The 13,887-nt window shown below is 34.3% G+C and overlaps 1 protein-coding gene across 1 annotated transcript; it reads right to left on the bottom strand.

Annotated features, from left to right (window-relative positions):
- Positions 1–112: 112 nt before the first annotated feature.
- LOC134242684 (myeloid differentiation primary response protein MyD88-like) lies at positions 113–13,331 on the bottom strand. Its single transcript, XM_062724781.1, has 7 exons — positions 12,748–13,331; positions 10,466–10,540; positions 8,704–8,769; positions 7,995–8,187; positions 4,425–4,516; positions 3,932–4,100; positions 113–3,091 (listed from the first exon to the last, which is right to left on the bottom strand). The coding sequence occupies exons 1-7, from the start codon at positions 13,115–13,117 to the stop codon at positions 2,671–2,673; spliced, it is 1,386 nt and encodes a 461-aa protein (XP_062580765.1). The 5' UTR covers positions 13,118–13,331; the 3' UTR covers positions 113–2,670.
- Positions 13,332–13,887: the final 556 nt, after the last annotated feature.

Genomic DNA, 13,887 nt, shown 5'->3' with positions numbered 1-13,887 from the left:
GGGACCTAAAAACACTGGCCACTGGCCGCGTTAGACAGGTGGCCGCTTAAATGAGTTAAAATATAGTGAAAAAATGAACGGGCGGGATTGAAACTGGCCGCTTATTATGATATATACTAAATGGGACCAGTTGGCCAGTATCTCACCAATATCAGCCCAACTGAGATTTTGTAACTTTGGACCCAATAGAGAAAAATGTTACAGATTAATAGATCACTTTTGTCTCCTAGATGCTCAGCAGTAAGATTTTTAATGATAATACACATTTTGAAAACACAATAAATTTGTCTCAAAAAGGGGGCCTGAGCTGAGGGGATAAATATGTCACAATTTGCTTGTAAACCTCTAGGTGAAGAATTGTACCAGGATTTTACAAAATATGGTCAACTTCATCCAATCCTGTGGTCTAAAGAAGTTTGATAGAGGGTTGTTGCAAATGGCTTTCCTGAAAAGTATTCATGAGTATTGATAAGAAATTTGTAAGATCAACTTTATCATGATGGTTCAAGCTCAATCCACCAACCACATCTGAGACCACTTGCAGCATTGTTTCCTTTCGTGCACAGATACTATGAACATGCCATTCATTTTTTGAAATTGGCTCTGACAAACATTTCAGTAAAAAACAGTTTACAGTGTTACGATTGACACACATAGAGAAATAGAAAAAGAATAGTGGTATGTACCTGAAAGACTCAGGTGATGTAAATAATTACCAATAGAAAAACAAATTCTGATTAAATAATTTCAACTCGAGACATTAGAGCAATTGACGGAATAACAAGAACTAATTTTTATTAAATACAGAACAAAAAAAACAATGGAATGATCTGTTAAAAAATGTTACATAATTTGGTCACTTCATATTTGTTGTCATTTGCTGTTTCTCAGATTAAATTAAGCATAAAAAAGATTCATAACAACTTAACTGTAAATGCACCTCTCTGATGTAAACGTGATTGAGTAATATGTCACTCTCTAATGAATTTTTTCCGGTGAAAATAAGTATGTTTCCACAATATCAAACCTATTTATTTTCTTTTCCACTACAGTAAAAAATAAAAATGTGCTTACAACATTAAAATCACCACCACAAAAATTCTACCACCCAATTCAATGATTATGTTTGTGTAGAGTTATCTCCCTTTGCTCATACATTTATAACTTGTACATGCATTCTGTTTTTATTTTCTCTGTATTTCACATACTACATGTATTTATGTGGTTTTGGAGAAAATAAAGGAACTATTATAAAATAAAATAAATAAAATCTGGAGATTAATCTAAAATCATACGACTATCAACTAAATATATTAAGCACATTGTTATGAGACTTAAAAAAGAAAACAAACCTGAACAAAATATAACAAAAGATCATATACATGTATTATAACATCAAAGCACTGAAACATATTAATGAGATTATTATACATACAGACACACAGACAACAAAACACGTACTTCAACAACATTCTAGATATGCAGCAGTTCTCAACACAAAAAATAGTTTTACAACACTAATGCTTGATCATACAAGTGTTTTCCTCAAACAGATCATATACTACATATGTTTACAATAGTGAATCAATCAATGTGAATGATATACATGTGTACAGGTAAAAAAAGTTTGATTACTCCACCTACAAAATGTGAACAAAAAATAACAAGCCTGACGGAATGTATTTCATACAACTCAGACAAATGGCTGACAATTTAAGTGACAAAGATCATGCATTGCAGCATGATGTCTTTTTCTTGACAAAATTTTTGCCACAACAATCTATAAATCACCTACGCCAGCGGAAAATATGTAGGAAACAGGTGTGAATTTAAAATATATGATGAAAATGGAAGTTTGATAATTAAACTATGTAGTAAAAAATATATCATATTTCTGAATAAAAAATATTATTCAACTTAAAAAAACATACCAAGTTGATTAAAAATGAATAGAAAATAATTGATTGCTAAAAATCCAATACAGTATGTTTAAACATCTAGTAATATTATTTTTTTGGACAAAGTAGAACATTTTTTGATCAAATCACAATGTAATGAAGACTTACATTTCAAATACAAATAAACATGTATCAAAAAAAAAAAACTCTCCACCACATTCCTCACACTGAAATTCAAGACAGCTGTGTATAGAACATTTAAAAAAAAAAAAAGGGAAAAAATTTATTTTATGCAAATGGAATGCGTCTGAATTTTCTGTACATTGAGGACAATCAGAGGCAGGTAACAAGAGTGATGTGCTGGCTTAGACCCACAACAGAAACAAATATATATCAACCATCCTTATAATATCTCGACCCTTAATCAATTCAAATGACATTCCAAACATGATATTTAAAAATACCACTTTTAGTTAATGAAGCCATTTTTCATGCTGATTTTCCTCATACATGTATTTACAATTGCCTTAGCTGGAATGTAACATTTCTTTGCAGACTTCCATAAGAAAAAGCATTAAAATTCAAAATTATGCAACCTATGACAAAAAGACATATCACCTTTCCCTTACAGGTCATGTTACTATTTAAGACAAGCCATGTAGAATGAAAATTGTGAACTTGTGCTAGGTTATACTTGACAAACATGTCGGACGAACTTTAGTAACACTAAATATTTATTGCCTGGTCAGAATTTCTTCTGACCCTGAGATTATTAGCATTGTGAACTGGTATTGTTATTGCTGCTTCCAGAGTTTTTAATTTTATTAAAAATATGTTTGAGGCCTGAAGTCTTTTTTTCCTTCTTTGATTTCTTGACTGAGGATTCGGGGCCCATGGAGGTGATATCCGTGTGCTCCATGGGTTCACAGGAGTGCTGTACGGGCCCCGACCCCCGGCTGATCAGACTGGCGGAGGAATTATCCGCCGACGAAGTAGAGGAAATGCTGATGGAGCTGGGCGAGGTGGGTAAGGGGTGGAACTGTGACAGCTCATCTCTCACGTTTGCGTTGCTTCCAGCATGAAATCCGAGACCCCCTGGTGCGATGTCCGATGACGGCATCGATGACGACGACGAGGAAGATGACAGAGATGAAGGAGAAGAGGAAGACGTTGTCAGAGATTTAGATCCATATCTACAAACATTTAATGGATATTATGCATGAAAAGGTTAATTTCACTTTTATAACAAAAAAAAAATAATTTACACTAAAGCATGTTTATAGTGAACATTGCTTATTATGTATTGATGCTTATAGTGAAGTGATTTTCATTCCCTGTGTGTTTTAAACATATTGTGAATCTAATGGATATAACAAATTATGTAATGAAGCACAATTTCTCTTTCCTGGAACTTTGTTATAAGCATGTTTTACTGTAGATTATCAGAAATTCACAATCAATATTTATTACTGATATATTTTTACTTCTAAATACTCCCAGTGATTTGTAATTACTCATGATTACACATGAATATTTTCATTTCTATTCGTTTTCTCTGCGAAAACTCTTTTAAAGTTAGGTGAGTTTATATCCTGACAAGTCAAATGGAATGTAAATTTCGCCAAGTGAAAGGCCATGAGGGAAGGAGGCCTAATATGAATATAAAACTTGTGCCTCTGTCTTTTTGTTGACATCAGCGGGCGGGGACTATTGAAATTGACATGGGAGGCCTTGTGTAATTTAAATCTTTTAGACAACATTTTTTAAAATCTAGACTAAAAATGTTGTCTAAAAGATTCAAATTACACGAGACCTCCGATGTCAATTTCTATAGTCCCCGCCCCCTGATGTCAAACAAAAAGACAGAAGCACAATTTTTGTATTCAATCACTGTATAATTTCTTGGGTATGCAAGGGACATCAAGGAAAGTTGGAAACATGGGATAAATTATCCCAAGTTTCCAACTTTCATTGATGATCTGGCTTGTTAATATTTAGTTTCTTCTGACTACTTATGTAGATTTCTAACTTACCCTGACATCTGTGGGTCCAGTGGTGCTTTGATGGCTTTAGAGAGTCGGTCCCAGAACCAGTCTTTCAGGTCCTGTTTGGTGAAGTCACACAGAGTGACATGACGTAACACCTGGGGCACCTGTATCCCCGACTCAATCAGCACAGGAATCAGCTTCTTACTCCTGGCACCTTCAAGCAAAGTGGTTTTTGATCAACTACCTGTACTTCTTTTATTATTTTTCCCCAAAACTTATTTCAAATCTTGAAGTTTTTACTTGGTTATAGACAGCTAAAATACTTAAAGAAAAAAAATCCTAAGCCAAAAGGCTCAAGTTTTCAATACATGTATAAACAAATAATTTTTTTTTTCAAAATTTTTAGCTCTGCTGAACTTAAACATGTTACACCATGCCCTACTTTAAGATTCTATTGATAAATGCATTACGAATAATACTTTATTGATCCTAATTCAGTGTGTTCTACTGTATAACAATAACTATACTGAAAAAATACCTGGAGACAAAGCATGGGCGAACTTGACCTGGAAATCAGCAGCAGCACTGTTCTGGTAGTTCTTGGACATGATGATGACCATACGTTTGCATCTATAAACATATAATGATCCAATTCAGCAAAGAATTCATTATTCAGAGAAACAAAACAATTTTATTAAATTAAATGAATGTCTCTGAATTTTGGAAAATATACACACATAGATGAGCTTAATCCCCATAAAGTAACAACACTTTATACAACAAAAATTGTATATGTATTTTTCAACAATGCCACATGTATGTATCACAAGGAATACAAGAGATGTTTGTGAAACACTTATGCCCCCCTCCCCCCAAATTGGATTTTTCCTAAGTCCAAAAGTGCATAACTCTGTCTAAAATGGTGCAATCGTACCCAAAACAAAACTTGACTTAGATATTCAGCTGAAAAATCTGTATACTAAATTTTATTTCATTATGTGCAACCTCTGCAAAGAAAATGAACGGAAACTGCAAATAATTGGAATTTTTCTAAGTCAAAGGGGCATAACTCTGACAAAAAGGTTGTGATCGAACCCAAAACAGAACTTGTCCTAGATATTCAGCTGAAACATCCGTATACTAAATTTCATTTGAATATGTGCAACCTCTACAAAGAAAATGAATGGAAACGGCAAATAAGTGGAATTTTCGTAAGTCCAAGGGGCATAACTCTATCAAACAAGAGGCCCATGGGCCACATCGCTCACCTGAGAAGCTTTGACCATTCTGTTCTTTACCAGATTTCCCCCTTGTTATACATAATGCATCCCCACCCTACCCCACTGATCATAATTTAGACATTTTGAAATCTACACTACCCCATGATCCTTTTATGGACACATATGTTTCAGCTTTTTTGGCCCAGTGGTTCCTGAGAAGAAGATTTTCAAAGATTTGTCCTATATATTTCTATGTAAAACTTTGATTCCCCTATAAGGGCCCCGCCCTTCCCCCGGGGGTCATGATTCCTACAATTTAGAATTTACACTACCCCAGAATGCTTCCACATAAGCTTCACTTTTTCTGGCCCAGTGGTTCTTGAGAAGAAGATTTTCAAAGATTTTTCCTATATATTTCTATATAAAAATTTGATTCTCCATTGTGGCCCTACCCTTCCCCCGGGGGGTCATGATTTGAACAATTTAGAATCTACATTATACCAGGATGCTTCCACATAAGTTTCAGCTTTTCTGGCCCAGTGGTTCTTGAGAAGAAGATTTTCAAAGATTTTTCCTATATATTTCTATATAAAACTTTGATTCCCCATTGTGGCCCCGCCCTTCCCCCGGGGGTCATGATGTGAACAAATTAAGAATCTACACTACCCCAGGATGCTTCCACATAAGTTTCAGCTTTTCTGGCCCAGTGGTTCTTGAGAAGAAGATTTTCAAAGATTTTTCCTATATTTTTCTATATAATACTTTGATTCCCCATTGTGGCCCCGCCCTTCCCCCGGGGGTCATGATGTGAACAATTAGAATCTACACTACACCAGGATGCTTCCACATAAGTTTCAGCTTTTCTGGCCCAGTGGTTCTTGAGAAGAAGATTTTCAAAGATTTTTCCTATATATTTCAATATAAAACTTTGATTCCCCATTGTGGCCCCGCCCTTCCCCCGGGGGTCATGATGTGAACAATTTAGAATCTACACTACACCAGGATGCTTCCACATAAGTTTCAGCTTTTCTGGCCCAGTGGTTCTTGAGAAGAAGATTTTCAAAGATTTTTCCTATATATTTCAATATAAAACTTTGATTCCCCATTGTGGCCCCGCCCTTCCCCCGGGGGTCATGATGTGAACAATTTAGAATCTACACTACACCAGGATGCTTCCACATAAGTTTCAGCTTTTCTGGCCCAGTGGTTCTTGAGAAGAAGATTTTCAAAGATTTTTCCTATATATTTCTATATAAAACTTTGATTCCCCATTGTGGCCCCGCCCTTCCCCCGGGGGTCATGATGTGAACAATTTAGAATCTACACTATACCAGGATGCTTCCACATAAGTTTCAGCTTTTCTGGCCCAGTGGTTCTTGAGAAGAAGATTTTCAAAGATTTTTCCTATATTTTTCTATATAAAACTTTGATTCCCCATTGTGGCCCCGCCCTTCCCCCGGGGGTCATGATGTGAACAATTTAGAATCTACACTATACCAGGATGCTTCCACATAAGTTTCAGCTTTTCTGGCCCAGTGGTTCTTGAGAAGAAGATTTTCAAAGATTTTTCCAATATATTTCTATATAAAACTTTGATTCTCTATAATGTCCCCACCCTTCCCCCGGGGGTCATTATTTGAACAATTTAGAATCTACATTATACCAGGATGCTTCCACATAAGTTTCAGCTTTTCTGGCCCAGTGGTTCTTGAGAAGAAGATTTTCAAAGATTTTTCCTATATATTTCTATATAAAACTTTGATTCCCCATTGTGGCCCCGCCCTTCCCCCGGGGGTCATGATGTGAACAATTTAGAATCTACACTACACCAGGATGCTTCCACATAAGTTTCAGCTTTTCTGGCCCAGTGGTTCTTGAGAAGAAGATTTTCAAAGATTTTTCCTATATATTTCTATATAAAACTTTGATTCCCCATTGTGGCCCCGCCCTTCCCCCGGGGGTCATGATGTGAACAATTTAGAATCTACACTATACCAGAATGCTTCCACATAAGTTTCAGCTTTTCTGGCCCAGTGGTTCTTGAGAAGAAGATTTTCAAAGATTTTTCCTATATATTTCTATATAAAACTTTGATTCCCCATTGTGGCCCCGCCCTTCCCCCGGGGGTCATGATGTGAACAATTTAGAATCTACACTACCCCAGGATGCTTCCACATAAGTTTCAGCTTTACTGGCCCAGTCGTTCTTGAGAAGAAGATTTTTTAATGACCCAACCCTATTTTTGTCTTTTCTTGATTATCTCCCCTTGCGAGGGGATATGTCCCTTCATTTTAACAATTTAAATTCCCCTTCACCCAAGGATGCTTTGTACCAAGTTTGGTCAAAATTGGCCCAGTGGTTCTTGAGAAGAAGTCGAAAATGTGAAAAGTTTACAGACGGACAGACAGACGGACAGACGGACAGACAGACGGACGGACGACGGACAAAATGTGATCAGAAAAGCTCACTTGAGCCTTTGGCTCAGGTGAGCTAAAAAGGTGCGATCAAACCCAAAACAGAACTCGACCTAGATATTCAGCTGAAACATCTGTATACTAAATTTCATTTCAATATGTGCAACCTCTGCAAAGAAAATGAGCGGAAACTGCAAATAAATGGAATTTTTCTAAGTCCAAGGGGCATAACTCTGTCAAAAATGGTGTGATCGTACCCAAAACAGAACTTGACCTAGATATTTACCTGATAAACCTGTATACCAAATTTCATTTCAGTATATGCAGCGGTTGTAAAGAAAATGAACTGAAACTAAATGGACCGACAGACCGACCGACCGACAGACCGACGGACAGCAGCAAAGCAATATGCCCTCCCTTCTTCGAAGGGGGGCATAAAAATTCTATGATCTTACTAGGGAGAAGAAAACCGACCTCATTTCAATGAGCCTGGCATCAATAACATAGCGTGACCCTCCCGGCAGATCATCCCTCCATGGAACAAACAGCTTCAGGTTGTGGGGCGGATTCTCCAGCTTAGAGATCATCTCCTTGACAAAGGTCAAGTCCTCCCCAATGGGGGAGTAACAGACAAAGGCATCAAAATACTGCGGCTCCCCTTTCTCCACTAAAATATTGAGGTCAAACATTTATATAGGTAGTCATAATATTTTTATTAATATAATGTTCATTTAATTATTTTGAACCTTTTGGAACATAAAAATAATATATCCATAAATTTACTATATCCGATAGTGTTATATCCTCATATCTTAGAAATTTTACAATGAATTGAAAAAACAACTTTTCTATATATCCATAAATTGTAGTGTTATTCGTGTTTGTACTAGATACTATGTACTAAATACTGTATAGACTCTATACAGTATGATTTTACTATTTTGTATCAATTTTAACACTAAACACTTATCCAAACTTCTGAACAAATGAAGGAAATACTTCCAGATTTTATAACATTGTAATAAATATTTTTTTGCTCCATATGATCATAAAAGTCTCACAGTAACAATTCATGACATACTAGTAAAACGATAAAATCACACACCCTATCAAAAATAAAATGAAAGTGCACCAAATTTTAACTGTAATATTCTTATTTGGATAAAATTAAGAGAAAACTTACCATCATCTTTACAAAGAATGGACAGCTCATCTACATGGTGGTCCACAGCTGTCTCAGAGGAAGTTACTGAAATCAGAGCAAAAACCGTTACAGCAGACAGTCTGGTCAAGGAGGTCAGTCTTATATTAAATGTTTGTTTTCACACATCCTCCAAGTTAAAACTTTGCATGTCACAAGAAGCCCATGGGCTAGAATGCTTACCTGAATTTTATTTATTCTCTTGCCAATTGTTTATGTACATAGATGATACCTATTATTTTGGCCCTAAACTTTCTGTCCATATGTCAGCAAGTATAATAGCATTATGAAGAATATTTACATTACTTTTTTTTTCACTATTCAAGTGTTGATAACATTTGTTTATGTTGATTCGGTTTTGTCTACATGTTCTAGATCAGGTTCAGGATTCATAGGCCTATATTATTTATTTTGGTTGAACGATAGTTAAAGTCATATATGGTGTATTTTTGAAAAGTTCAGACTAACTAAAAAGATCTTGTATTTGTTTAGTTACTTTATATAAAGATAGGACTATCCTGTAAATTACACAAATTAAATCAATCAGCTTTCATAGATATCCGAGATTTAAAACAATACCCATATATTTTCGACTTGGCATTTAAATATCAGACACAATTTAACCTATATATAGAAATGTGGGGATATTTGAATTCAGAATCAGTGAAATGTTTAATTGAACATAGATAGCATCATAGCAAATCATCTTAAAGGACCAATGAATTTCAATGCATCCAGAGTAGATGGTTTTATTCTTTCCTAATGCATGGCCATAGTTTGGTGCCATTATGCAATCAACAACATCCAAAAAGAATAATACTCAAATTAAACAAAAATAAACATTCAACTCAAGATAGGCAGCCATATCAAGTTATGCAATATACGTTTTGGTCAATCTTCAATACCTAGTAACTTTGAGTTAAATGACAAAATACTTTCAAGTTTTTGTGCTGTTTACAATTTAAGTTATAGTTTTTTTTTGATAATAAACATTGGATCATATTACAATTTACCTGTGCAGTCAAAAATTATAATAAAACCACTGTGTATGCAATTTCTATAATTAGTGTATGTTATATAATCTATTCAAAGCTTACTCATGTTACTAGTAAAATTACCTGGTTGACCTAAATGTCACCAATAAACTAGCTCACATTAATATTTTTCTTTTACACAATCCTCTACAACAGGTAGTGGAGTACATGTACCTCTTTCTACCAATGAGAGTCTCAGCTACTTATACAAGTTCATCAAAAAAGGAAATTTTAATCATACCTTCACCTTCATTACATTCAAAAATTGAAATGGATAGACAGTGTTCAAATATGGTATACCTGGTAACTTGATTATTTATTTAGTACTCATTGTGTGGGACAAAGGATGATTATTACATCGTTTGTACACCAGTGCATCATAAGGTCATTTAGTATAAGCTGCACAATTGCTGACAAAGATGTTTTCATGGTAAACCCAATTAACAAGGATGTTAAGAGACAGTATTTTTTTACTATTTAAAAGTGCTCAAGTATTCATTTATTTTTTTTTTTAAGGCAAGCCCACACTACTTACCCCCTCCTATTTTCAATTATTGGTACAAAATAAACATGATAAGGAGTCCAAGGACAATGAACAAAACTTCAAAATTCAAAGTGCCAGTAATTCACTTGGTACTTTATGTAACTTAGGTCAGAAGAAACTGACTTTAACATACAGATGTGTACTGCTAAAATAATGAAGACCTTACCCATATCCTCTTGTACAGGACTTTCTTTGCTCTTTAAATCTTCTTTCATCTTGATGTAGGCATCAGCGTCTCTGACTGAAAGAAAGATTGTATTATTTATGGTATATATAAAGTTATAAACTTAGGTGTTTGCCTGCTTTACATTGCTGATAAAAAGAATGTAAAGACCAGGAATATTTTGCTACCATTCAGGTGACGTATTCGTATTGTACTAAATCAACACCACTAGTCGAATTATAAAAATTACACTAGCATGCTGTTTTGGAACAAAAATTGAAGGTATATTGCATTATTATAGTATTTTATTATTGATTTTTTCATTTTTTCAGCGTGTCTAAATTGATATAACATGCTAATTTTTTTAACATAGCATTTTATAAAGACCTATTTCCTGCAAAAAGGTGCATCAGTATGATGAACTGACAAACAGTTCCCTATGCCTTTCTAGCAATTTCCATTTTGTGTGTGTTTGTGTATGTGGAGGTAGGAGGGGATCTAACAAAAAAAATAATTAAAAGACACATACAGCTATATTGCAGAAGACATCAGACAATCAGACATGAACAATATACAGTGTATAAAGTCTGGTGCATCATTTTTTATGCCAGACAAGAACATGCAGAATGTCCTGATGTTTTGGTGTATAACTACTTTTGCCTTTTGTCTACTTTACCAGAAAAAATGATAAATTATATGAGTATTGTTCTTTATTTTATGAGATTATGCTTCTGTTCTTGTTGAGTTTTGGCTTGTTTGGATATCTGGACGTACACCTTCACCAAATCTTAGAACAGCCCTTTATAGTTCATGCCCGGAAATCCACTTTTTTCCCAGTTTTGTTTTTGTTCAAATGATGACTACCATGATACATAATGGTCTGTTCTGATATGTTGAGCACATGTTCAATAAGACACTATTATAATTCTAATTTATATTAGGAGATAAAAAAATTGACTTGCATCTAATATTGGAGCCATTATTTAAAAGGAAAATTTGGTTTTTCAGTTTAGGAATTACATCTTTACTCCATGTACACAGTAACTGTATGCAATGCAGTATAATCATACCTATTAAAACGAACAAGATGACCATTCAAATAACTTTTACACTTGATGTGAATGAGTATCATATAGGTGGACAATACATGTAAAAACTAGAAGCGATCAATGTTGAGTGTTAATTTCCAGACATGAAAAATGAAGGATGGCATCAGTCCAAATATTCAGACAATCTAATCTCAGCTGAGATAAATGTGAGATGTGCCTATATGAAAAGCCTCAGTTTAATTAGTTTATACTTCATGCCTGCATGGGATCTGATTGTAAAAAAAAAAAAAGTTAAATTCTTATAGCGAGCCCAGCGAGCAGCACAAAGCCTCTCATCAATGTGAGCCTGGGCAAAGACAATTCAGATTTTGCACATTGATCCAAACAAATTTTTTCCGCAGTCACTCTGGACACACAGTGCATTGTTTGTTAATGCTTATGTTCTTGCGAGAATAACAGCAAATATTAAACAAAAATTTAACTCGCCTTGATTTAATGGGTGTTTTTAAATGAAAAATAGTAAACAAAATGTTCTTCATTAACTTTCAGCACCATTTAGACTCCTTTTTGATAATACAATTTTCATACGTCATGTGACGTCAGAGTCTAGATGCACCAAATGTCACAAGTGATTTGACGAGCCCGAACTATTAAATAAAACAGTAGAAGTACTATGCTCATCTAACATTCACACCATCAATGTATTAAATAGGGCTGGGACAATATATCGAGATATCGATATATCGTGATATATATAAGGAAGATACACATATCAATACATTTGAAAAAATATTGAAATATCGCCCAGAAAAATAATCTGACTTCTGTTTTTCATTGTTTATTTAACAGTTGGGGTTTAATATATAAAATAAATTTTAAATAAGTTAAATATAAATATAGATATGAAATAAATAATAATTAACGCCAGTTGAGTAATATATTTTTGTTTTACAACATATAAACAACTATTTTGAATAAATTATTCTCATTTGCATAGAAATAATTTGTTTATTTCAAAGCAAAAAAAGATTTTAGAAGCAATTAAACATAACGTGATAAATATCGTATCGTGGCTCAAATATCGTGATATGTATCGATATAGAAAAATTTGTATCGTCCCAGCCCTTATATTAAATGCATTTCATTTTGTGCAACATAATCTGTGAAACAAAACATGAAATGTACTATAATTTTGACAACTAACTAATGAGATTTTTGCATATTTTGACAACTAACTGATGAGATTTTTGCAGTCTCCAAGAACATCGAAGCGACCAAGCTCCACCAAGTAGTCCCATAGTTTTCCGATAGTTGGGGAAAGGTCTGGTCGGTTGGTCCACTCAGTAAGTAGTTCATCTGTTGGATTTTTCTGACGTTCAAAATCTTTGATCTCCAGGAATCCAAAACCCACCATTTCTGCCAGGCCATTGTAGTCACTAACTAACCCATTGGCATCATTCACTATTTCAGCTTGGACGTTTAAATACAAAGATAATTTTTTTCTTGCACTAACCCTTAATGCATCTAGAGTTATCTCCTTATACTTATCACTGAGGCTTATACTTTCGCCATTCGTATCCAAAATCTCCATCTCAGACACTGACATTTTGGCGAAATAATGAGATCAAAAGGTCGCGATTTCAAAACAATTAGAATGACCCTAGTCAAATTTTTAAAGATATTAAGATGGCTGCCATTTTGTTGTTAGCTAGTATCTAAACAATTGCCTCATTCTTCCTCTATTTAGTTTGGAAACGACGGAAATTTCCCCAAATATGTGACTGACTTGGTTTCAACTTCCGGGTCATAAAAAAAGTAGGGCAAAATTTGTTAAGTCGTATCTATACATTTCGTATTTGCACAAAGGTGAAAGGATGACTTTTCGAAAAAAATATATATAAATATAATTTTTTGCAGCTGTTGGTCATTCTGAATTTTAAAAACAAAACAGGTCATAGGGGCTTGTCTTCCGGATTGATAAATGTAAAATAATTTTTTTTTTATTTGTATATACAAACACAAATTTTTAAAAAAGCATCAGAGGGTACTACACCTGTTAGGAATGTTCAGCTTAAAATGCCATTGGGGAGATTAGATTATTCCTATACACCTGCAATTTATATAACTAATACAAAACATTTTATCTGTTAAATTCCTTTTAAGTTTCTAAAAATATATTGCCATTGATCCTTTTTCAAAACATCTGTTAAATTCCTTTTAAGTAAAATAGCAATTAATATAGCAAGTAGCTATACACATTATTATTATATTAATTAATCAACATTATTCAATGTTGGCTGTAGTCGTAGGTTCTTTTTGTCACAGGTAGTGAAAAGTCAAGTTTCTACTGGGACTCGAACCCAGGGTCTCTGGCGT

Source organism: Saccostrea cucullata, unplaced genomic scaffold, assembly GCF_032062105.1.
Source record: "Saccostrea cucullata isolate Sc308-1 unplaced genomic scaffold, CSIRO_AGI_Scuc_v1 ctg138, whole genome shotgun sequence".
Classification (NCBI taxonomy): Eukaryota; Metazoa; Mollusca; class Bivalvia; order Ostreida; family Ostreidae; genus Saccostrea; species Saccostrea cuccullata.
The sequence above is the reverse complement of the archived record's forward strand: the minus strand, read 5'-3'. Positions and strand labels throughout refer to the sequence as shown.